General features: G+C 33.1%; 3 protein-coding genes across 4 annotated transcripts; 1 reads left to right on the top strand and 2 right to left on the bottom strand.

Moving 5' to 3' along the window:
• The first annotated feature begins 760 nt into the window (after positions 1-760).
• LOC125858541 (vacuolar protein sorting-associated protein 35A-like) lies at positions 761-10,572 on the top strand. The gene is made up of 22 exons (XM_049538345.1): positions 761-938; positions 1,041-1,137; positions 1,787-1,910; positions 3,423-3,608; positions 4,086-4,173; positions 4,374-4,430; positions 4,528-4,617; positions 4,730-4,852; positions 5,352-5,426; positions 5,503-5,562; positions 6,067-6,183; positions 6,388-6,627; positions 6,711-6,776; positions 6,917-7,006; positions 8,133-8,222; positions 8,510-8,599; positions 8,961-9,029; positions 9,115-9,195; positions 9,329-9,436; positions 9,535-9,638; positions 9,849-9,962; positions 10,068-10,572. Exons 1-22 carry the CDS (start codon positions 846-848, stop codon positions 10,276-10,278), a joined length of 2,373 nt encoding a protein of 790 aa, XP_049394302.1. The 5' UTR covers positions 761-845; the 3' UTR covers positions 10,279-10,572.
• A 666-nt stretch (positions 10,573-11,238) lies between these two features.
• On the bottom strand, positions 11,239-13,644 carry LOC125858580 (ubiquitin-conjugating enzyme E2 5B-like). Its single transcript, XM_049538397.1, has 4 exons — positions 13,482-13,644; positions 12,723-12,850; positions 12,097-12,201; positions 11,239-11,611 (listed from the first exon to the last, which is right to left on the bottom strand). Exons 1-4 carry the CDS (start codon positions 13,549-13,551, stop codon positions 11,468-11,470), a joined length of 447 nt encoding a protein of 148 aa, XP_049394354.1. The 5' UTR covers positions 13,552-13,644; the 3' UTR covers positions 11,239-11,467.
• A 3,215-nt stretch (positions 13,645-16,859) lies between these two features.
• On the bottom strand, positions 16,860-21,002 carry LOC125858577 (rac-like GTP-binding protein RHO1). 2 transcript variants are annotated; one of them, XM_049538393.1, is made up of 8 exons: positions 20,855-21,002; positions 20,391-20,627; positions 18,631-18,718; positions 18,374-18,483; positions 18,215-18,278; positions 17,494-17,558; positions 17,324-17,389; positions 16,860-17,228 (listed from the first exon to the last, which is right to left on the bottom strand). In XM_049538393.1, the coding sequence occupies exons 2-8, from the start codon at positions 20,487-20,489 to the stop codon at positions 17,127-17,129; spliced, it is 594 nt and encodes a 197-aa protein (XP_049394350.1). In that variant the 5' UTR covers positions 20,490-20,627; positions 20,855-21,002; the 3' UTR covers positions 16,860-17,126. The 2 variants fall into 2 exon arrangements, with proteins under 2 accessions (XP_049394350.1, XP_049394351.1); XM_049538394.1 differs by having other exon boundaries at positions 20,391-20,554; positions 20,855-20,988.
• Between the last annotated feature and the right edge of the window lie 3,193 nt (positions 21,003-24,195).

The raw sequence follows: 24,195 nt of genomic DNA, 5'->3' as shown, positions 1-24,195 counted from the left end.
TTTTGTAATCAAATGTTTTTCTTTTATGAATTTATTGATTGTTTGTAAACAAAAATATGTACTTGTGATGCTATAGGTATACAAGCAATCGAGCTTAAGATTGCTCATATTGGAATCAAATGACATGCATTTGGAATTTATTACTCCATGGCTTTTATGTGTTGGAATCAAATGACCTGAGATGAGGCACTTTCATAATCATTAATTCATTACTATCACAAATCATCACAATTAGTCGTTGCAATTACTATTATTATAATTATCAATCCATCACTAATCACTACAAATAATCATCTTTACTATATCATTAATCATCGTTATCGATTAACATCATAATTAGCTATCACTATCATCTACCACATTTATCAGCTGCCATCATCAAGAACCATCATGTTTATTTAATCACTGTTGCCATCTTCTATCACCACTAGCTACTACGTAGGATCACTACTGACCACCGACCACCAACTACCATCGACTAGTACACACAGTTATCACTATCGATCAACATACAATTTTTTCAAAATATTTGTTAATATAATATTTTAATATGCCTATTTTGAGGTCTTAACTTTAATACTCAAACTAATATTTAAATCTATAATTAAATTTAAACATCTTAATAAGAATAAGTAATGAGAATTTTCTTCAATCCGAAAAAACAAATAAACCAAAGGACAAACTTGGGTGTCAAACGACCCGACCCGACCCATGGTTCTTACTTGGCAGTTGCAAGGAAGTAATGTCACAAAACTGAAGTCAAAATACGCAAAAAAAAACACACACAGAACCCAGAAAAGCTCGTCGACTTTGCGAATTCACCGAGAAATCGATCGGAAAACACTATGACCCCTAACGGAGTTGAAGATGAAGAGAAATTTCTAGCTTCTGGAATCGCCGGCATTCAACAGAACGCCTTTCACATGCATCGCGCTCTTGTATTTTCACAAAACCCCCAATTTTTTTGCAATATTTATTTGTATTTTTTTTTTGTTGGTTTCCAGAGACCTAACTTTTGAGTTTTTGTATGAATTGTGTAGGACTCAAATAATCTGAAAGATGCACTCAAATATTCAGCTCAGATGCTGTCGGAGCTCCGAACTTCAAGGCTATCACCTCACAAATACTACGAGCTATGTGTGTACTTTTTCATTTGATCTGATCTTAATTGTTGCTCACTTGATAAATTGTAACTTAATTTCAAAATTTATTTTAGCTCCTTAACCCCAGTATTAGAACTGTGTTGCTATTTGTTTGCTTTTTTTAACTTAAAATTTTAGTAGGTAGGGGAGTGTTGTCTCATTTCCTAGCAGGATAGATTGGTGCATTGTATCTGTTTTTTTTACCAGTAGTAGTAGCATTTGTATCGTATTTGGCCTATCTTACAACCTTTTCTTATTCCTCGTTATTTAGTGTGTTTCTTTGTTGCATTTGCTCCTCTTTGGTATGTTATGTTATGTTTCCGTATTATTTTCTATGTCTTCTTTACTTCTGTATTGTTCTGTTAGTTGCTTTGATGTTCGTTACTTGTGCCGAGGGTCTTCCTGAAACAGCCTCTCTACCTCCTCGAGGTATGGTAAGGTTTACGTACACACTACCCTCCCTAGACCCCGCTTTTGGGACTATACTGGGTTTGTTGTTGTTGTTTTTGTATTGTTGATATGCTGAAAAAAGAATTTCAACATTTTAAAAGCATTTGATAGGACAGTGTTGTAGTTGTTATTTTATTCGATTATTTGTAAATTTTGAAATCTTTTAAATATTTAAATGCTCATTGCTTTATTAGATATGCGGGCTTTTGATGAATTGAGAAAGCTAGAAATGTTCTTCAAGGAGGAGACAAAGCGGGGTTGCTCAATTGTTGAGTTGTATGAACTCGTGCAGCACGCTGGCAACATTTTGCCTAGACTGTAAGTTGTTGTGGTGATCCAACTGTATCTTCCTTTTTAACTCCATTTTCTGCAAGCTTTACCGTAAAGTTCTTGAGCGAGTAATTTCATGTTTGCGGATTGGCTTAAAGATTTGCAATCTGTATCTATTTTGTATGTTTCCAGAGAGTTGTACTTTGGGCTTAAATTATCAGGAACAATTTTTTTTAGGAAAGTAATGAGATTAAAGACTCAAATCAAATATAGAGAAAACTATCAATCATGGCTGAAAGCCAGAAAAAGAAAACATTATACTTCCTGGGTGAGAACATTAGAAAATCTACACTTGAGAAAGCATAGGCAAAACATTAGAGAAAATCAGAAAATGGATTTAGTGAGAAAATATTTGGCTTATACTTATCTTTGATGGAGAATCCACAAATATAGGTAGAAAGAACAACCAGTGTAACAGAGATGACTTTTCCTTTACATACAGTGAAGTATTAGGACCAGTTGCATGTGGCATTGCTTTTAAGTTACTTTTTCGATGCTAATCTTACTGTTCTTCGCTTAATTACTTACCGATGATGTCAAAGGCACACCTAAGCCCTGACGCAAGGCGCAAAACATGTTGAGCTCTTTGCTTCGCTTTATGGGTGCTTCACTGTCATCATTAAGGTTTTAAGGGCCACTTAGTGCAATCTTGAAGATGTGACACTAAACCATTGATATTACACTTTATCTTAACTTTTTTTTAATGGCTTCATCCATATATTTGTCATTCATGCTTATGATTATTAATCTTGGACTACACATACATATTTCACTTTCTCTCCTTTTGCACCTTTTTCATTGAAGCCCACACTTTATTTGCGCATAACACCCGAAAAGACCTTGGAGTTTTTTTGTGCTTTTGGCTTTTGATAACACTGCTACTTGCAGACATCTGTTCTCAGACTCAGCCTTCCTTTAGCCTTGGTTGGATGTTCCTTTATGACTCACACGAATGCAAGTTTTGCTGCTTTAGCAGTTTGGTTAATGGAGATCAATACTAGAACTTGCAATATAGTTTATTCAAACTGGAAAATTTCCAATTAGTTTATGGAATTATTTGGAAAGCACTGCTATTTTAGGTAGTTATTAATATATATCTAGAGAACTGGTGATGCTGTAGCAAACAGGAGTGCAGATTATGCTCAGACTAGTTTAGGATGGGTAGTTGGAGAGGAGTTCAGGAAGTTCGTAGGATAGCTAAAGACATGTAGGTACTTAGGGATGCTGAGATATTAAATATTGTTACTAAGATTTTCACTGCTATATTAGTTGCTACTTTTATTCAAGATCAAGATAAAAATACGGATGGTGGAGTGGTAGTAATGTGCTTCATTTCGTTGGTTCCTTTGTTCTTTAATTGTTAACCTATGTCAAAGAGATGCTCCATTTATTATCTGTCTGCTTTCAAGCTTGTCTTTAGTTTGGTTCTCTATTATTTTCTATACACTTCACAATCGTATTCTACTTTCTAAAGTTCATACCCCTGCTTTTGTTCCCCAGGTATCTACTTTGCACAGTGGGGTCTGTGTACATCAAATCCAAGGAGGCTCCCGCCAAGGATATCCTTAAAGACCTGGTTGAAATGTGCCGTGGTATACAACATCCTTTACGTGGACTCTTTCTGAGGAGTTACCTTTCCCAAGTTAGCAAGGATAAATTGCCTGATATAGGTTCTGAGTATGAAGGGTAAGGGTGTTACTCAGCTCCATGGTGTTTTACCATCAATTTAGTTACAAGAATTATGTGTCAGTTTCCAAGTTTGTTGGGTTTCCTTAACAATGTTCTAGCTTCTAAATATAAGTGCTTAATAGAGAAAAATACTACGATGAAGTGTCAACCTGAATGCACGAACCACTGACATGACTCAAACTGATTGGCAGGACCAGCAGTGTATCTGTGTGTTATTTTGAATATTTGAATAAAATGCTGGAGTAGCAGATTATGTTGTTCATATAATCTGTTTTATGGTTGTCTTACTGCCAATTGATTAGTTGAGGGTTTCCTCAACTTCGTAAATGTAGTATGATCTTGACACTGAGGAAAGAAATAAGAAAAAAAGAAAAAGAGACTATCTTACCTTCATTGAAGCTTCTTTTATGTTTAATCTCACTTGTAATGTGAACATTATTGTTTTATACACTAATATCTTGTTCCCTTCCACAGAGATGCGGATACTATTGTGGATGCTGTAGAGTTTGTACTCCAAAATTTCACGGAAATGAACAAACTCTGGGTTAGAATGCAACATCAGGTTGGTTGAAACATGTGTGGATGCTATAACATGCTCTCATGCCTTGACATGCATAGTACCACAATGCTTGCATGTCATGAAGGTAAATGTAAATCATGAGGGCATAATTTGTGGTCATGCAGGTGTTTTAATGCTTGTGAATGATTCATACTCTTTGCTGATCATGAGTTGAGGCTAGCATCGGGCTTTCTCATCTGCAGGGACCTGCTCAGGAAAAGAAGAAACGCGAAAAAGAAAGGAGCGAGCTTCGTGATCTCGTATGAGCTGTTACTTCATCATGTTTACTAGCAATCAAGTAAGCCGTGGATGTGTACACTCATCGAAGCTTTTCCTTTTTGCTTTTACTTTTGGTAGGTCGGGAAGAATCTGCATGTTCTCGGTCAAATTGAGGGTATTGACCTTGAGATGTACAAAGAGACGGTGCTTCCAAGAATTTTAGAGCAGGTGATTTGTCTAGCGATTTAGTGTCCATCTGATAACTTCTGCTGTTTGTTTAAACCCAAAATGTGAACCATTTCTTTTGGTCTCAAAATGTGTATCTCATGATTATGTTTAGGTTGTCAACTGTAAAGATGAGATTGCTCAGGGCTATTTGATGGATTGCATAATTCAAGTCTTCCCTGATGAATATCACTTACAAACTCTTGAAACCTTATTGGGTGCTTGTCCCCAGCTTCAGGTGTGTTTTATTGTTGGTTCATGAAACAAGCTTCTAGTCAAATAGAACACTTAAGCAATGAAGGAAAATTGTCATGCCTGGTAGGATGCCAGGAGTTTGAGATTTGTTTACTATCTGCAACAGTGTAATATACAACTTTGTTTCAGACGAAAGATATCGTTTGATGACTTGTGATGAGTCTAGTTTGTTTATGTCGTTTGATGTTAGGCTGACAACCCACCCTATTAGGTACTGAAGTTTGTTTTTAAAAAAGGTATACTGAAGTTCAGTATCTTTGTCAAGTTACCTATTTCAAAAAAAGTTCAGTATCTTTGTCATCGGCCTTTCATAAGATCTTAGAATTTTTTTGTCATTGTTGATAAATCCACGCTGGTGATATGAATTTGTGCCTGTTGTTTGAACTGTCTCTGTGACCGTTCTAGATAACTGCCAATTAATGCTTAACTTCTATTAGAATTAAACTTCCGAGCACTATTTTCCTTGTCATTTTCTTCTTCAGCCATCTGTTGATATCAAAATGGTGCTTGCTCGGCTGATGGAAAGGCTCTCGAACTATGCTGCTTTAAGTATAGATGTAAGTAACACATATAAAATAACTTTTGTGGAATCAGATTTTGTATATGTAGTTTCTAAATCATTTCTAACTGCAGGTTTTACCTGAGTTTTTTCAAGTGGAAGCTTTTGCGAAACTAAATAGTGCCATAGGGAAGGTAAATGAGTCCTATCTTGAGTAAATGCAATTCTTGCTTATGAAGGTGTGGAATATTCTGAAAGAGAACTCTCCTAGGCCGGAATTATCTACCTCCAGCATGTGGAGATTAACAAGAACTTGAAGAACTTTCAAAACTCTAACCAATTCTCTGACTCATTCAATAATTAATACGTCGAAAAATAGAAGTTGACCAAAGATCTGTGGATGTCAGTGGAAAGTTAAGTCATAGAGACTGTTACCTTTCTCACAACTTTAGAGTGGTAGTGATTTATGCATGCTCAGAGCCACAGATGATTATGATTTTATTGTTGCTCCCCCCCCAAAACTTATGGGCGTTTCCATAGTATGATAGGGGACACCAAGCCTTCCATGACATCCTTACAACTTTTTTCCTGTTTGCTGACTCAAGAAATTAATACATTACTTTTTTCTTCCAATACCAATGGTGTCCTGTGACTTTTCAAGCAGTTCAGATATGATGCCCATCTCTGTCTTGGTGCAGGTGATTGAAGCCCAAGAAGACATGCCTATAGCTGGAGTTGTGACTTTATATTCATCTCTTTTAACTTTTACTCTTCATGTCCACCCTGATCGTCTTGATTATGTGGATCAGATTTTGGTAGGTCAACTCTTGTTTCCCCCCTTCTTCTTTTATCTACATTTGATACAGTTTAACCGCGTAAAAAGAAGAGAAGAAAAAATGCAAAAACAACATAAAGTTGATTAAAAGGATAAAGGCTGCATGAATTATTATAACTTTCTGGCCTGCCTTGTGCATATGGTACCTATAACGTACTAATGATCATTCTATTTGTCGCTTCAGGGTGCATGTGTTAAGAAGCTTTCTGGTAAAGGAAAGCTCAAAGACAGTATAGCAACAAAACAGATTGTGGCCCTTCTAAGTGCTCCACTGGAGAAGTATAAGGATATTGATACTGCATTAAAGCTTTCAAATTATCCTCATGTTATGGAGCACCTTGATGATGCAACTAGCAAAGAGATGGCTAATGTTTTAGTTCAAACTATTCTGAAAAACAAAACTTGCATCTCAACAGATGAAAAGGTTAGGTTCCTTTTGTTTTTTGTTCTTAAATTTTGTTTGTAATAAAGTACCTTCTTTATTACTTGGAATTGTTGGTCTGGCAGGTTGAGGCTCTTTTTGAATTAATGAAAGGACTTATCAGAGATTTGGATGAGAATCTTCATGATGAGGTGATCAGAGACTTCTATGCTTCTCTAAATAGTTCCCTCATATCTTTCGACCCTCTTTCCACTGTGTTCTTAGCAGCTAGTTTTTTGAAATTTTATTTGCTCAAATCATTAGACCTAAGTTTCTTTGTCCTCCATTTAAGTTTGATGAAGAAGATTTCAAGGAAGAGCAGAACTCTGTTTCACGGCTTATTCAAATGCTTCACAATGACGACCCTGAGGAGATGCTGAAGGTAACGATTGATACCTCTTTCTGGATTCTCTGCATATTCCTTCTGCTGATCACCTCTCTACTTCTTATTACTGGAAAAGTGTGTTGTATCATGTATAACTTATATTTTGGGGTTGAATTTGGTCAAGTTTATTTAAGTCAATTTTGTCATACTTTTGTGGAGCATGTACTCAATTTCATTTCCCCTTTGGTCACTTACCTCAACAACCATTATCTGATTAATGAGAGATATCTAGAATATTTTTTGTTTTGATTAGTACCACGAAGATGTCTAGGCATTTTTTGTTCTGATACGTACGTTCAATAGAATAGTTATAAGACCATCAATGGTATATGGGGGTGATCATCAATGTTATATGTGAGTGAATATTTGGCCATTAAAGTTCAACGAATCCACAAGACGAGTGTCACAGAGACGCAGATGCAAAGATGATGGATGTGTGGTCATGAAAGATTTGACAGATAAAAGATGACGACATTTGACAAAAGGTGTCAGTACTTCATGATAGAAGGTTACTTGAGATGGTTTGGTCATATATTCCATTGACCTCCGGATGCACCGATTTTTTGGTGTGAGACCATGGTGAGTGCAGGTGTTAAAAGAGGACAAGGTATGCTTAAAATCACATCGAGAAAGTTGTCTCGGAAGACTTTCAATTTCTTGGAATCCATGTAAACTTAACGAAAGATAGGGCATAAGGGAAGAAAAAGATCTATGTAGGTAGTTTTGAATATGTTTTAATCATGTTAGTACATTTATTTCAGGTGTTATGCTTTCTAGGGAATCTTGTAGCCCTATGTCATGGAGATTTTGTAGTGCTTTTACTGTGTATAATGTTGGCCTGAAATTGAATTTAAATGGAAAAACATGACCAATGATGATTGATATTGTTGACCTCACTTGCAGGATTACACTGGGGTATGTTGAGTAAATCCATAAATGAAAATTTCATTCATCTAGCAAGTAGCAGAGTGTGATGTTCATATTATTCATTTATATGTTTGTTTGTGCAAAGTAAAATGTGTCAATCCAATGTTATATGTCTATAACATTTATATCTCCGGCTATAGGTGTTGGTATCTTGCTTTTCAGATTTGATATGGCTTACCAATTCTTTGATTTGCAGATAATTTGCACTGTGAAGAAGCATATTGTGACAGGAGGACCAAAGAGGCTTCCCTTTACAGTTCCTCCCCTCATTTTTAATTCTCTTAAGGTTTGAATTCACAACTCAATGACTACAAGATGGGTGGTCTGTTAAACACCTCATGCTGTGTCTTCGTCGAAAGAAATGAATCAAGTGCTGAGTTATTGTGTATGCATTTTAAGATGATCCTTTTTCGTGCAACTGCTTGTTCAAACTTCAAAGGAGTAAATAACAGAAAATGGAAACCATCCCTTCCCAGTTTTTGAAAAAAAGAGAGATTGAGCGAGTTTTCCTTTGTTGTATACAACTGACTGTTTTCTTTACCTTCTGATGTTGTGATTTTCCATCTTTTTTAGTTGGTAAGGCGACTGCAAAACCAAGATGAAAATGCTCCAGAGGAAGAAACATCTGCTATACCTAAGAAAATTTTTCAGATTTTAAATCAGGTAATATAGCTGAATGGGGTTGTATGTGATGTATTCTTAGTTGCGCGGACTCTTCACTTTTGATGCCGCACCCGTCTCGGATTCTTCAAAAATACACTACTTTTGGCGAATCCGACACGCACCCGTTGGCATTTTTGAAGAGTCCGAGCAACATAGGACTCATGTATTGCATTTGAAGTTCTGAAGATAAGACGACCACCATTATGAAGTTTTGGTGAAAAGAAAAATGAAAGATCAGCTTTGCTTCTCTTGTATCCTTTTTTATCTCTAGATTCTCTTTCTTTATTTGCAATAATCCTGTTACCTAAGATTGTGCTGAGGAAATTCGTATTATGTATGAATTGCATACACCTTATTTCAGATAATTGAGGCTCTCTCAAGTGTTCCAGTACCTGAACTAGCACTAAGGTTGTACCTAGAGTGTGCTGAGGTACATGAGTTCATCCTTAAGACGTGTAAGATTGTGGACCTTATTAAAAAAGTATGGGTTTACTGACATGTCGTTTGTTGCTCAGGCTGCCAATGACTCTGACCTAGAGCCTGTTGCCTACGAATTCTTCACCCAAGCTTATATACTATACGAAGAAGAAATTTCGGTAGTATTTACTTATCCTATCTTTACTTTATTATGATCTCTATTTTCTCGACTTCCTGGAATTTCAATATATCTGCATTGTTTTTTACATTTCATGCATTGCTTTGTCTAATTGTAGTTGAATGTTTTGATAGGACTCTAAAGCACAGGTGACCGCAATACAATTAATAATAGGTACTCTTCAGAGAATGCACATCTTTGGTGTTGAGAACAGGGACACGCTAACGCACAAGGCTACAGGGGTAACTATTCTACTACCTCTTATTTTCTTGTTCCTGATTTCTGCTTCATCATTCTATGATAGTAACCGTTCCCTCCCTCTTTTTTTAATATCCTTTAGTACTCCGCAAAACTCCTGAAGAAGCCTGATCAGTGCAAAGCTGTCTACTCTTGTTCACATCTTTTCTGGGTTGATGACCAGGACAGCATCAAGGATGGAGAGAGGTTAGTAATTATGTCAGGGAGTGATGAAGTTTACTTCTGGCGTGCCTCTCTTATTATGAGCATTTATTAGCTTGGTTTATACCTGCACGAGTTGTGGTTTGTGTGTTTATGGGTCTTCTTTGAGCCACTCTGAGTTTTGCCTCTTGAGTCCGCTCCTTGATTTCAAGTTTTTTTCTTCTTAATGTGGTTGCTTCTTTTTCATTGATCCAGGGTTTTGCTTTGTTTAAAACGAGCCTTAAGGATTGCAAATGCTGCTCAACAAATGTCGAATGCAACCCGAGGCAGCAGTGGATCTGTCTTGCTCTTTATAGAAATTCTAAACAAGTAAACAACACTATACATCCTTTGTTTATTTCCTTTCCTCGGATACGTTCTCAGTTTTGCAGGTCATTGACGTTAAGATACACTTCATCATTTGTATGATATCAGGTATTTATATTTCTATGAGAAGGGGGTCACACAGATCACTGTTGCATCCATCCAGAGCTTAATCGAGCTAATAACAACTGAAATGCAAAGTGAAAATAAAACCGCTGATCCTGCTGCAGACGCTTTGCTCGCAAGCACATTGCGCTATATCCAGTTCCAGAAGGATAAAGGTGGTGCAGTTGGTGAGAAATATGAATCCATAAAGTCTTAATGAAAAAATGACACATTTTCTTGCAAGGAGATGGCATTCTTGATGTTACAGAAGCAGATAATTTTTCCCCCAATACAAGTTTTTTTTAGTTTTATTATTTGCCTGTTAGTCGAGATTCTGCGTTTTTTCAGCAGGCTAGCGGAAGAAGCTGCAAATATCTGTACATTCTAACCACTCTGTGATGGGTTATACTTTAGATTTTGATTGTTGTAACAATTCTCTCGCATAAAAATCTCTGTAAATTTGAGGCTATATGGTGCAGATCAAACTTGTGATTGTGAATAAATTGCTGGATCGAACTTGATATTATGAGTAATTTGCTGGACTAAAAGTTTGCTTGGAGGTGCATAGTCAAATGCAATAGCTCTATGTTGTTTACCAACATGATGGCTAATGACATTTGATTTTCATTTTTGCGATTTTGGTAAAATTGTCTTGAGCTGAGGGTCTATGAGAAGCAATTTCTCTTCCTCACCCTTGAGGTAGAGGTAAGGTTTGCGCGTACACTCTACCCTCTCCAGATCCACTTTTGGCATGTACACTGGGTATGTTGTTAAAATTCGTTACACTTTCATTATCTGTTAGCTTAAATTGTGGCATTTGTTTGGATAATCAACTATACAAAAGTAGGGGTTTTTTTTTGTTTCCCACCCAGTGTCCGGAGCCCACATTGGAGCTCCGACTAAATTTGGATTGCGCTCTGTAGGGCCCATTTTGGGGTGGCGCTTCCAACAAGATTTTCTCCATACTCAAGGCTTGAACCCGAAACCTCTGGTTAAGGGTAAAACACTACCACCAGTGCACCACAATTCATGTTGGTAGGAATTTAAAACTTGAGATATCCTATTCAAAGCAGTGGGTGTGGGTGTTCCTATTCAAAGCAGTGGGTGTGGGTATTGAACATCAGATGAGAAAAAAGAAATTTCATTCACAACATTTTATATTGTTTAGTAAGGAAAGGCAAAAAAAAAGACCATTTCTTTTAACCCAAATTTGCATAGTTATATATACTTCAATTGTGACACACTTCCCATTTCACTAATTTTATACTAGTTTTCTGCACTTATTATATGGTTTGGGAGGAAGACATCATGGTTATAAGTTATAAAAAGTAACATGAGTTTTTTTTTAATATAAAAAAAACTTGGCGTCTGGTTCAACTCTCCAGCACCTCGACTAATTCCACAAGTCAATTCATAGCATATTTTTGGGTCCAATTACGAGCCACTGATTCATACTTTTGCCTATCAGTTTTGTACAAATGTGCAATTTCTGGTACCAATGGATCATCTGGATTTGGATCTGTTAGTAGTGAACATATGGATAGCAAAACCTGCATAAAATAAAATAAAAACAAATTGAGAAATTTAAGTCATACAAGTAAATATAACTATTATTATTATTATTATTATTATTATTATTATTATTAGTATTATAATAATATATCATGATGATTGATTGATGGATGATGATATAGAATCTTGAATCATGAACAATGATTAAATTGATGATTACGAAAGAGAATTCGTAGTTTAACTTTCTTGACCGACTCATTAATTAAGTTGGTAGAAGAATTTCATACTCTAATAATGTTCAAGTGAAATGATTTATTTAATGTCAACATGATATATGTATTATATTGAAAGATTTCGATTTTCCAAATTTCTTTCCTTTTTGACTAGATATACTAAGTTCAACGGAATGTATTGCGTCTTGTTCAAACTATATATATGTATATGGAGAAAAAAAATTAGTAAATATAGTCAACGCAAAAGTTACTGACTCGATATTTTAAATGTGCCATATTAGAAAAATCACCTTGGATATGGTGAGAGCAGGGCTCCATTGGTCTTTAAGAATGTCCAAACAAATATTTCCATTATTATTTATATTTGGATGGAATACTTTGGTCTTGAAAGCCACCTGCCAATAATATTATCAAAGTTAAGTATAATCATTTCTTTGATTATTTTCCCATTATTCCAATTTTTTTGGGAGGTGCGTGTGAGAAATAAATACTTATTCATATTCAATATTTATACAAAATATCATTCATATTAATTTAGTACAATTGTATGCTAAATTGAGGTGAAAATACTTAATAATTAATTATAATTAAGCGATAATATATAGTTTATCAAATAAATATATGACAAGTTTTCAGTCATCTGACGTACATTGAGTATGAATAAATTTTTTTCTGAAACGAAAGCCTTGTTATGGCTTTCAAAAAAGGAGATCTTAACATTTTTAATGATTTTTTAACGCCTAACAAATAATGTAATACCAGTGTATACTCTATATACAACAAGCGTATAATTAAATTATATTGGTTAAATATATAAATAATAAAAATGAGATTTTTTTTATCATGGGTTTGTTGAGCTTGATGTATATTATATAGTGTGATATTTTTTTTATTTTTTTAATATAAATAATCATACCTTGGGGGGTTTGAAAGGGTAGTCAGGGGGGAAATGGATGGCCACTTGAAAAACACCACCTGCAAAAGGGCTATCATTTGGCCCAATAATGGTTGCTTGCCAATGAAACATATCCTGAGCCACAGGACCTAAAAAATAATTTAAAAAAACATTATGATAGTATCGTGGATTTCGAACTTAAATAAGTGTAAATTTTAGAATATTATCGTGAGTTTTGAAATTCATAATGCTATATTATGAACTTTAAATTTTAATAAGTGAAACTCTTTGATAGGTGTCTTTGGATTCACTAATAGACCCTTTAATAAACTTGTCCGTTCCTAGAAAATTAATCTATTGAAAAATAGTTCGTGTTTGAAAATTATTAGTAGTCAATTATGCGGAAATATCGTGAATTTTGAACTTAAACAAGTGAAAAATTCAAAATCTTGTTATGAGTTACGACAGTATCATAATTTTTGAATTCTTTGAAAAGTGAAACTCCTTGACGGTGTCTTGGATTCACCATAGGATACCTTAGTAAACTTTTCCCTTTCCATTTTGCCAACTGTCATGTATCCGTTTTGAAGCGTTACTAATTCAATTTCGTATTGGAGTTTGAAAATTAAATGTCTTTATCAAAAGATACTTTATATTAAGGTTCAAACTCAAAACATATGGTCAAGGATGTAAGAATATTTATCATTTCACCATAATTTTAATCTCCGAGGGACGACGGATAGTAAAATATATATAAAAAATAACATTATTTTTTTTTACCTGCACTACATGAAGTAGGAGGGTCTCTTTGCAACTCCCTTAGTTCCTTGTGAATTCTCCTTGATGCCATTAATTCTACTCACTTCTTGGATTGAAATAAAAATGTTTTTTTTTTAAATAAAAAAATTGATAATTTAGAAGTTTTATAGAGAGAAAATATTAAATTGATGAAAGATTTCAAGAAAGGATGCAAATATATATATGCAAGAAAATAAGAATAATTTCTTTTTCAATAATTATTCAGTGACCACTCATTGGTATAGATTCTATGGCAAAAAGCAATTTGTAAAAATAAAAAATAAAATATGCACTTCAAAAAGGAACGATGGATGATTTTTCAAACTTGTGAAGAAACAAAAAGAAAGGAAAAATAATAATATTTTCCGGGTAAGGTCGGTTTGAAGGAAAATGTTTTCTTGAAAAATACTTTTTAAGAAAAAATAAGTGAATTTTTAATTCATTTTTCGAAGTAAAAATATTGTCCTAAAAGTATTTTATATAATCTTGATAAATACTATGAGAGGTGAGAGTGGAGTGAGGGTAGGCGTGGATGGACGTGGGATGGTGGAGATGGGGTTACTTGGTGGGGGTAAAGATGTACGATGTGTTAGAGACTAAAAAGACACAATTAATGTGAAATGCCATTTGCGAAATTTGTTTTTTTATACTTCACTTGTGAAGTTATTTTCCTTGTGATTAAGATATTTCTTTTTCTAAAAAATATATTTTTCAAAAATTTTAATCAGTCAAACATGAAAAAATTAGATATTTCCTCTGACCAAACACATCAAAATATATATTTTTTTTGTAATTTGAAAAGAATAAAATTAAACTTTACAGCAATTTCTAGTTCTTTCATTTGTGTGTCATAATTTAATCTCATCTTATTCTAAAGAATATTCTTAATGTATTTGTTCATGATATTTCCTATCTTATTAGAATGATATTCTCATGACACTAATTTATTAGTTGGATACTTAAATCTTGTTTTGTGAATGGTGTAGAGTTAAAAGGCTAATTTAAATTAGACATAAGATATGTGGGGATCTTAACGTAAGCAGATACAGAAATATGATTTAAAGTTTATACGTTTTAAATTTATCAATATGTAATTTATTTTAGTTATTGAGTTTAGAATTAAAGTATTTGATAGATTTTTTAATATAAATATAATATTTAAGAAAAAATTATTAAGGTCATTCGAATTTGTACGTAACATTATAACTTCGACACTAAATACAAGAATCATTTCTGTAGTGAATGATAAATAAGTATTGTTTTGCAAAAAATAATAATTAAAGAATTGTTATTAGGTCAGAGGATTATTTATGTGTATTCTATATCGAAAGACAACCACATTTTTTAATTTTTTTATAGATATTTTAGGTTGTTAATTATTGTGACTTATATCACTTTTTATGTAATTCTTACATAGTAGTATATGTTACTTCTTTTATTCCAATTTATGTGATATTAGTGAAATTTTAAAAGTTGGCCAAATTTTTCATATGTTATATTATATATTTATATATATAATAGACTAAAACAAAATAAAATAGATGAATAAAATATCAGAAATACCCTTGACTAAAAAGTTGACGTGTCATCCAACAACTATTTTTGTGGCCTCTTATATATAGTATAAAAAGAATATAATGAACCTTAGTCAAGGGAGAATTCAAAATAGTAACATTATGGATTGTGCAAGACGTATACTAAAAATCTAGAAAGAACTAAAATTAAAGTTACCTTTTTATTTAGGCATAAGAGTCTGAAAAATATTTTAACTTTGATCGAATTTGCGTTATGATACCAAACTTTCATGAAGATCTATTACCCCCTAGATTATTTAATAGCGTATATATATGTGCCCACGTGGATATAAAAAATATTGTATAATTATAAATAGTAATGTGTCCACGTGAGCACATATATACCTTTAAAATACACTATTAAATAGTTCAGGGGGGGTAAAGAATACGATATTAAATAGTCTAGGGGGTAATAGGTCCTCATGAAAGTTTGGTATCGTAACAGCAAATTCGGTCAAAATTGGGATATTTTTTAAACTCTTTTCCCTTTTATTTATTAGAAGAACTTTTACACTATGGATAAAAAGAGTTCATTCATTTCGTAAAGATTTTCGTCAATCGCAAAAGTTTATTCACTTCTTAATTAATGATTTCAATAACTGCTAACATAAATCATGATTGCTATAAATTTATAAGTCTTCTAAATTAAATTTAACGATCTTTTAAGAAAAATAAAAAAATAAAATCCCCACTTTCATTAAATGTATACAATGACCCTTAGGCAAGGGAGAATCTAATATATTAGTAACCAATGAGTGGCAATCAAGTTTGCCACTTTGTGCCATGTTTGTAAAGATCACATTCCTTTTCTTTTTTTTTTAATAATATTAAATTTTGAAAACATAAATCATAGACAACTGTAGAATTATTATTATTATTATTTATTTTGAGAAAAAAAAAACTAAGGAGTGGATCACCATTCACCTCTATTAAAGGGGAATATGTCTATCTACTTTCTAACTTCAAAAAGAAAATATTCCTTTTTACTTAAAAAAGAAAAGATGGAACAATTTAATGAAAACTAAAAGAGTTGCTTCATAATCAAGCCAAGTTAGAAAAGACAAAAAACTCCAGCTCATCCGTCTAAAGATTTGAAATTTATGAATTCNTTGAAGTTTCTCACACAATAAGTATGAGTTTAGTTGTGCACCCACAAAAATATAACTCAGTGATAAATGAATTGAGAAAATTCGGAAGTATCACGAAAATAAAATCCTAAGCAATTTTTTTTTTCATATACCTTCACTTAAATGCATAGAGTTATTTATTATTCATGTTGGTAGAAGGTAACATGTATTCAATAAAATAGCCACATGTGAACAAGTAACCCTAATACCACTGTCTACCACAAGTGAGGTTGAAATTTACGTAGACCTTACTCCACCTTTATGAGATAGAGAGATTCTTTCTAATAAACCTCAAACTTTTTTAGAACATGGTTTGAAAAAATGCAAAAGTAAAAATTATGATAAAAATATTATATTGATTCTAAAAATATTAAAGATAATCGAAATAAAAGAAACAACGGAAAAAAATAAAATAAAAAATGAACTCCTACTCACATTCTTTACTTTTGACCATTTTGAAGCAAAAGTTGAGCTAAACAAACAACAATAGACCCAGTTTAATCCCACATGTGAGGTCTACAAAGGGTCCACTACCTCGTGGAGTTAGAGAGACTGTTCCGAAAGACCCTCGATACAAGTTGAGCTAAACAAGAAACATTTCAAAGTATCTAAAAGGTTAAAATGAGATGCAAAACAAGAAAACACAGAGAAGCCCAACATTCCAAAAAGAATTTGTTTTCCTAACTGAGGATCATTCAGTTGTTAATACATAAATCAAATCAAAACAAAGGAAACACTAAAGTGGCCTACATGGTGAACAACAATTATACAGAAAAACCAAGCCACCTGAAACACTTTTTGAGGGATCGTTAGTAGTTCCGAATAAGACAGATGAGAACCTTGTACTTCCTCCGAGACAAAGGGATATAAGGGGGGATGTTACAACGGGAATTATGATGAGCCATTATCGTTGGACCTACAGTTGATCACAATATCGAGCAGGCCTTTTGAGATTTCCCCTTCTTTTTCTTCGTCTTGGGAGGCTGGAGGACGACCTTAATGGCAGCATCAAACACAGCTTTCACATTCTGCAACAAGGACACATTCAACCAAATGCTTCAATAAAAAGCATGTGAGAAGAATATATGGTGCAAGAAATGTAGATGCTGTAGGGGAAACATACCTGTTGTGTTTTTGAACTACATTCAACGTAAGATGGTGCACCAATTGTTTTCCTTAGCTCCTCACCCTTAATGGTTAAGATAAGAGAAGTCAAATGAAAATGGACAAAACTATCAAAAATCATCCTCAATCGGATACAATCAAAAGAGGAAGAGTGCTAGTTATCCTTACCTGAGCAGTAGTAATCGGCACAGCACCAGGATGGTCTACGAAAAATTGCTTGTCATCCCGAAGATCTGAGTACAATACAAGAGGTAAAGTAGGCTAGTTAGGCCTTGATAATTGGAAATCAACAAGCTGAATAAACACACTGATAGACGTTAGCAGAAAAAAGATGAGATACAGAATGTAAAGAGAAACTGTATTATAGCATGATTCCGGATGTTATAATGAGTAAAGATATAGTTACTCAACACAGGTTGATAACCAAGCTTTTCACATTCAAAGGAGATTATTTCTAATTATAATAATGCATCCTTGTAATTCTAATTATAATCAAAGAGGCACTAACAAGAAAAGAAACAAAGGTGGGGACAAACACACGTTTACCAGCCACCAACCATTCCACAACTTCAATGCCCAGATGGCCCACCATCCCGTTCTATTAGCTCTTCAGAGGTTTCCTTAAATCTATTCTCTTACCCGGGAAAAAAGTTCCTTCTACTTCGAGAACAGCAGAAATCTTTACACTCTTCTACCAGTAACAACCTAAACACTATCAAGTTAGGCTCTTATAGTGGCAATGTCATTTAGCACTGGCCTATCTTCTTTTGATCAAAGAGAATTTACAAGTATTAAATAAATAAGAAGATTGCAGACACTATTGATCATCACCTCATGCAGATCTATGAAACAAACCGCAGATTATATCATGTTTAAATGAAAGCCTCACCAAGTTTTGTTCCAACAAGTACAATTGGGACACCAGGAGCATAGTGCTTCAACTCAGGAATCCACTGAAAACAATCAAATCAAAAAAGTAATTTTTTCATGTACCGACAACGAATAGAAAGAATTGTAAATGAAGAGAAGTACATAATAAAACACTCACCTTCTTGGAGACATTCTCATAGCTGGCTTTACTAATGAGAGAGAATGCCAAAATGAAAACATCGGCCCCACGGTAACTCAGAGGTCTTAATCTGTTGTAGTCCTCCTGTCCTGTTATACATTTAATGAAGTAAGACTCATAACAATTTGGACAGCTTATCGTTGGCATTATTATAGGTATATATGCATTAGAATACATAAACATGCAACAGTTATCAGAAGATTCAAGCAATAAATGTCGAGCAAATAAATAATTACCAGCAGTATCCCACAACCCTAGGTTGACAGTGGCTCCATTGACAACCACATTTGCACTGAAATTGTCGAACACAGTGGGCACATAATCCTGTCAAACAATTACATGAATGAGGGAAAAGCAGGTGATGTTAAATTCTTTTTCTGAGAAGTAGCAATTGATGTTAAATTTGGGGAAGATGAAAGGAATTCTTCTCGGAATATACAAACTTTTTATGAATCAAGCACTGTAATTCGAGCCAAAAAAACACAAAAACATTCAGTGCATGTGAAGTGAATTAACTTTTTCCTCAAAACCAACAAAGATGTAAGTGCAGAAAAGAGCAACCACCAAACGGTCCGATGTAAATATCACCAAGTTCATATTGAATAAATTCAATGTCTTCTCTTCCTTACCTTTAAGACTAATTATCACAAGTAGATTTAAGAGGAACACGTGGTGAATTTGTTAAAGACATAGCTCAATATGCTTCTAAATGTAGCATAAAACAAACAAACATGTATACCAAGAAATACTTGTGTAAAAATATCGAAAAAAGTGCAATTTAGCGCGCAACAAGATATTATTAAAGCAACAGATCACGTAAAGTTGTAAGCCAGGCAATTTATCCAAAAGATAGAAACAGGGTGGGTCACGTTAGCTCCCAGCAGATATTAAGCAAGCACATCTGGCATTTAAGTGGAGAAAGGTAAAGGGCAGCCTATCATCAATCAAGTTTCGAGGATGGAAATACAAAAAAATCATGTGATCCAAGAACCTTTTCAGAAGAATCAAAACAACATACAAAGAGATTACGTGAACAAGGAAATTAGTCCAAAAGATCAACAAAAGCCTACAACAAGATATTAGTACAGAGAGACCTTCAATAAGCAAGCAAATCAAAACACACAACAGGAACCTGTTGACATGCCTAAGCAAAAAAGCTGACATGCCCGTAACTTCTTTTAAGCGGACTAAAAAGAAATGCACTTTTTACGGGATTGTTATAAATATATATATTCATGAGCAAGTTCTGAAAAGAATCAAATAAAGCATATCGCAAAAATGAATTAGCAGGGAAAATAGGCAAGAGGGTGAATACAATTATACAAGGTCCTTCCCTGTCCCACTCTCAAATCCTCCACATTGACAGAGGTGTTTACACATTATTGCCACCACTGTATTACATTTACGGCTTTCAAGAAGAGAAGAGAAAGAAAAACAAAGGAAGAGAAAAAATGATATCCTTGAAAGAAAATGGTACTTTAAGGAAAATGCTTGATTAGCCAAAGTACCACTACCACCAGGGCTTACATCCTCCTATCGCCTACTAGCTGCATGAGTTATATACCTACTATTTCTATCGCTCTTCCTATAGCTTTGACTGCCAGAGGTTGCACTTTGGAAATCATTTTCCAGGTTTGATGTAAAAGCAGGAGACTTACAGCTATTACAAGCAGGGGAGGAGCTAGGGGGGGAAATCGAATCCCTTGGCCTGATTGTCAACTTTTATGCTTTTACGTATATATCGTAGATGTATAACCCCTTGTGAAAATCCTACTTCCGCCACTAATTACAAAAGGTACACAAATAGAGTCTTGATTGACAATAATGTATAACAATTTATCAACAAAATGACATCTTTTTCCTCAACATTCTCAGCAAAATCAAGCTAAACAAACAGGAGAAAGAAAATAAAACAAAAAAAATTTCCTCTCATTACCAAACACACCCTCAAAACGAAAATTTAACAACACAAAGCAAAAGGGGTTGATGAACAAACCGTCGGAAAAGTATTGCTGGTGTAAGAAATCAAAAGACAAGTCTTTCCAACAGCACCATCACCCACTGTAACACACTTGATAAACCTGGAAGCACTCATAACTTTTCTTGTTTGGGTTAAAAATTAACGATGACCCACTTCTTATCAGATCTTCTTGAGAAGACCTGATCAATGAAACAAACAAAAACGCAACAATGTAATGCTTCTTGAATTGTTCAGTCCCTTTCAATGACCCATCTGCAAAAATGGCAAAAACCCACAAAAAGTTTGATTATCTGGAGGAAAACTCAAACCCAAAATTGAAAAAAAAAATGGTTGAAATCAAAAAGGGGGAGAATGGAATTTTGGGGAAAAGGGAAAATGGGTGTGTGTGTAAATTTAGATCTAGAGAGAGAGAAAAAATTAGAGGTAAAGAGAGAGAAAAGGAAAACCCATTAAGCTGTTTGTAAAACTATTGTGTGTACCTTTTTTCTTGCCGGAAAATACTGCGGTTGAATCGTTCGCTGCCTGAAAAAAACACTCTGTTTTTCTCTTTCTGTGTGTGTGTCTGTCAGCCAACGAAGAAGAAGAGCTGAGACTCTTTTTGTATTTTGCTTATGATTGGTTTTTTTTCTCTTCTCACGCTTTTCTTGCAATACATAATCGTTTTTGTAGGGGTAGAAATGTCATTTTCTTATGAGGTAATGGCGGAAAACACATTTGAACTATCACTCTTTTGCGAGTTTTGCGTGTCTCAGCTAAACGTTGTTTTGTTTTTTTAGTAGATAGTAATAGTTCAAGTAGAAAAAAAAGGAATAATAGATAGTTGGTTTAAACAATTTTCTGGTGTTTTAATATATAGATGGCGATAATTTAGGTTTTAAAAAAAGAAAAATAACGAATAGCTGGCGTAGATAATTTCGAGGTCTGTTTAATACATAGATGGTAATTGTTCAACTAAAAAATGTAAATAACGAATAGTTGGTACTTGGTTGAGTAGACAACTTTGAAGTGTATTTTAACACATGGATGCTAATAATTCAGGTAGAAAAATAGAAGAACGAATAGTTGGTCTAAATTACTATATAGATGGTAATAATTTAAGTAGAAAAAATCAACGAATAGTTGGCCTATACAGCTTGGGGTGTGTTAAGGGAACAACAAATAGTTGGTCTAGACAACTTTAATGTATGTTGTAATACATAGATGGTGATAGTTCAAATAATTCGTTTAGACAATTTCGAGTTGTGTTATAATACATAGATGATGATAGTTTAACTAATTTTTTCATATTTGATTAATCAAACAGAAACTGACTTCTCAAATGAGGAAAAACAAGTTTCATAAATCGTATTTAATTTCAAGCTCATTATCTCATCTCCACTCTCGTATTTTGACCACCCTAACTTTCCACGCCACACTCCGCTCCGTTTTCATTGAATTTTCTAGATTCATATTATATAACTCTTGAAAAGAAACCGTTTTCGCTAATATATATTCATTTTGATTTGATTTATGTGTCAAAATTTGAATTAACATGTAGTTTAAGATTTTTATTTTTGAAAACAATTATAACTATAAATATGTGATACTAATATCTATATGAAAAATAAAAAATTCTCATTCGCCATAAAATTAAAAGTCTAATTCTTTTTTTGAACGAATTAAAAAAAAATTACCACATAAATTAAAATAAAATCAAACTAGTTGAACTTGTGATATTTCAGGATTGCATGCAATAAATTGTATCTTCACATGAAAGTGTCAACTGAATTAAAAAGAATCTTGCCAACCATTGCTTTTAATAGACAATAGGTATTTATAAATACCAACAAAGCTCGTGATGAGATGAATATAATTTTTCTTACTCTTTAATTAGCGTTTTCGAATTTGAACCTTCTAATATGAAAAAAATCTTTCCCTTTTAAATGAATCTTATGTGATGTGAATCTGAATTAATCAGAGAACCATTTCTTCTTAAATGAATTGAATGTGGTGTGAATATGAATTTATTCAAAAACATTTTCACTTTTAATAAACCTTATTTAGTGTGAGATAACAAATAGTATCTACAAATAACTTTTATTTCATGTGATCATAGATTTAATTTTATTTCTTGTAACACCTTCAATGGTATGACAATGCATTTGTTAATTGACAATTGCTCATTATTAAAGGTATGCCATGATCAAATTATCTTAAGTAAATAATTCTCATTTTATATTTCATACGTTTGTTATTTGATTTTAAAATAAAGTGATTTTTTTTAAAAAAATTGTGATAAAAAATGGGTCCCTAAGAATTTTGGTGGGGTCAATTGGTCAATTACAGCCAATTATCCTCTCAATTCTGAGCTCATTGTATCCATAATTGTGTGGGTAATAACAATAAATATGACAAATTGGCGGCTAAGAAAGGAAAAAAAAAACATATCTTAGTGGCAAATTGACATTTGGCTCCTAAAAGTAGACAACATTCTGTGCATATGGGGGACCTCTAAATTCCTCGGAAATTTTAGTAGCTCACTTAGTTGACTATATTTTTTATGTTTTTTTTTTATTTGTTAAATTTGAATTTGACGTACAAATTAAGAAAATATTAATTATTATAGTGAATTTACTATGTTACCCCTATTAATTGATAGGATCACAAGTATTTTTACGCACTACATTTTTTAAAGACACTATCTTAATGCTACTCCCTCTGTCCAACAATAAGTATCCACTATTGACTTGACATACTCTTTAAGAAACAATAAATAATAGGGGTAATATCACTATATTATCCTTTGACTTTATTAAATTTAATGTTTTAAAAAATGTGTTAGACGATAAATACTACTACTTTTTAATAGCAAGGGTAAAATAGATACAAAAGATAAATTATCTCTTGATTTTCTAAAATGGACAAGTATTGTTGGACAACTATTTTTAGTATAGTGGACAACTATTGTAGTACGAAGGAAGTAACAAATTGAGGGTATAATAGGTAAAAACAATTGTCCTTTCTTGATTTATCAAAAAATGACAAGTAAAAAAGAGAAAATTGGACAAGTAAAAAGGGACAAGGGGAGTATGAACTTTCATTTAATTGATGAGAATTCAATTCTCTACGTTGTGATCCTCTACCCATTTCTACTTCCCATATGTTTTCCGAAGAAAGAAAATATAAACTTTAGCTCATATTTAACCATAGATTTTGATAATATTTTTTAAAATTTGTCTTCAAATATCTATTTGGACATAAAATTTGATCTTCAAATATTTACAAGTTCTCAATGAAAATATGGAATTTTCACTTACAAAACCTCAATATATATTCAAAACTCAACTTATTAAGTTTCAAATTTTAACTTTAAAATCTACCCAAAGAGAGCTTAGTGTTTTTAAATCATGAAAATGTCAATATAATTATCATATGATGTGCTTGAAAATTTCCAAATCATTGCACTGATATCATTATGAAATTTATTTACAATTATATATATATAGAAGTCTTAGAATTTGAGTTTAAAAATATTTTTTCCCACCAAGAAATATTTTTATTCTTTTAGTGAATTTATCCTGCTAAATTTAGATTTAAGTAAATATCATGTTCTAATGAAACAAAAATTATTTAAAAATTCATTGCTTTAATACGTGTTGCAATAACCACAACTAAAAAAATAATATTTTGCAATAACGAAATACATACATAGAATATTTATATTAAACCATGATATATTATACATATATTTTTCTCATTTAGCTATGATTAATTATCTATATTCTTAATTCATAAAATCATTACATCACTAATGTCGAATTATATTATTCTTTGTACACGT

Source organism: Solanum stenotomum, chromosome 3 (assembly GCF_019186545.1).
Source record: "Solanum stenotomum isolate F172 chromosome 3, ASM1918654v1, whole genome shotgun sequence".
Lineage (NCBI taxonomy): Eukaryota > Viridiplantae > Streptophyta > Magnoliopsida > Solanales > Solanaceae > Solanum > Solanum stenotomum.
The sequence above is the reverse complement of the archived record's forward strand: the minus strand, read 5'-3'. Positions and strand labels throughout refer to the sequence as shown.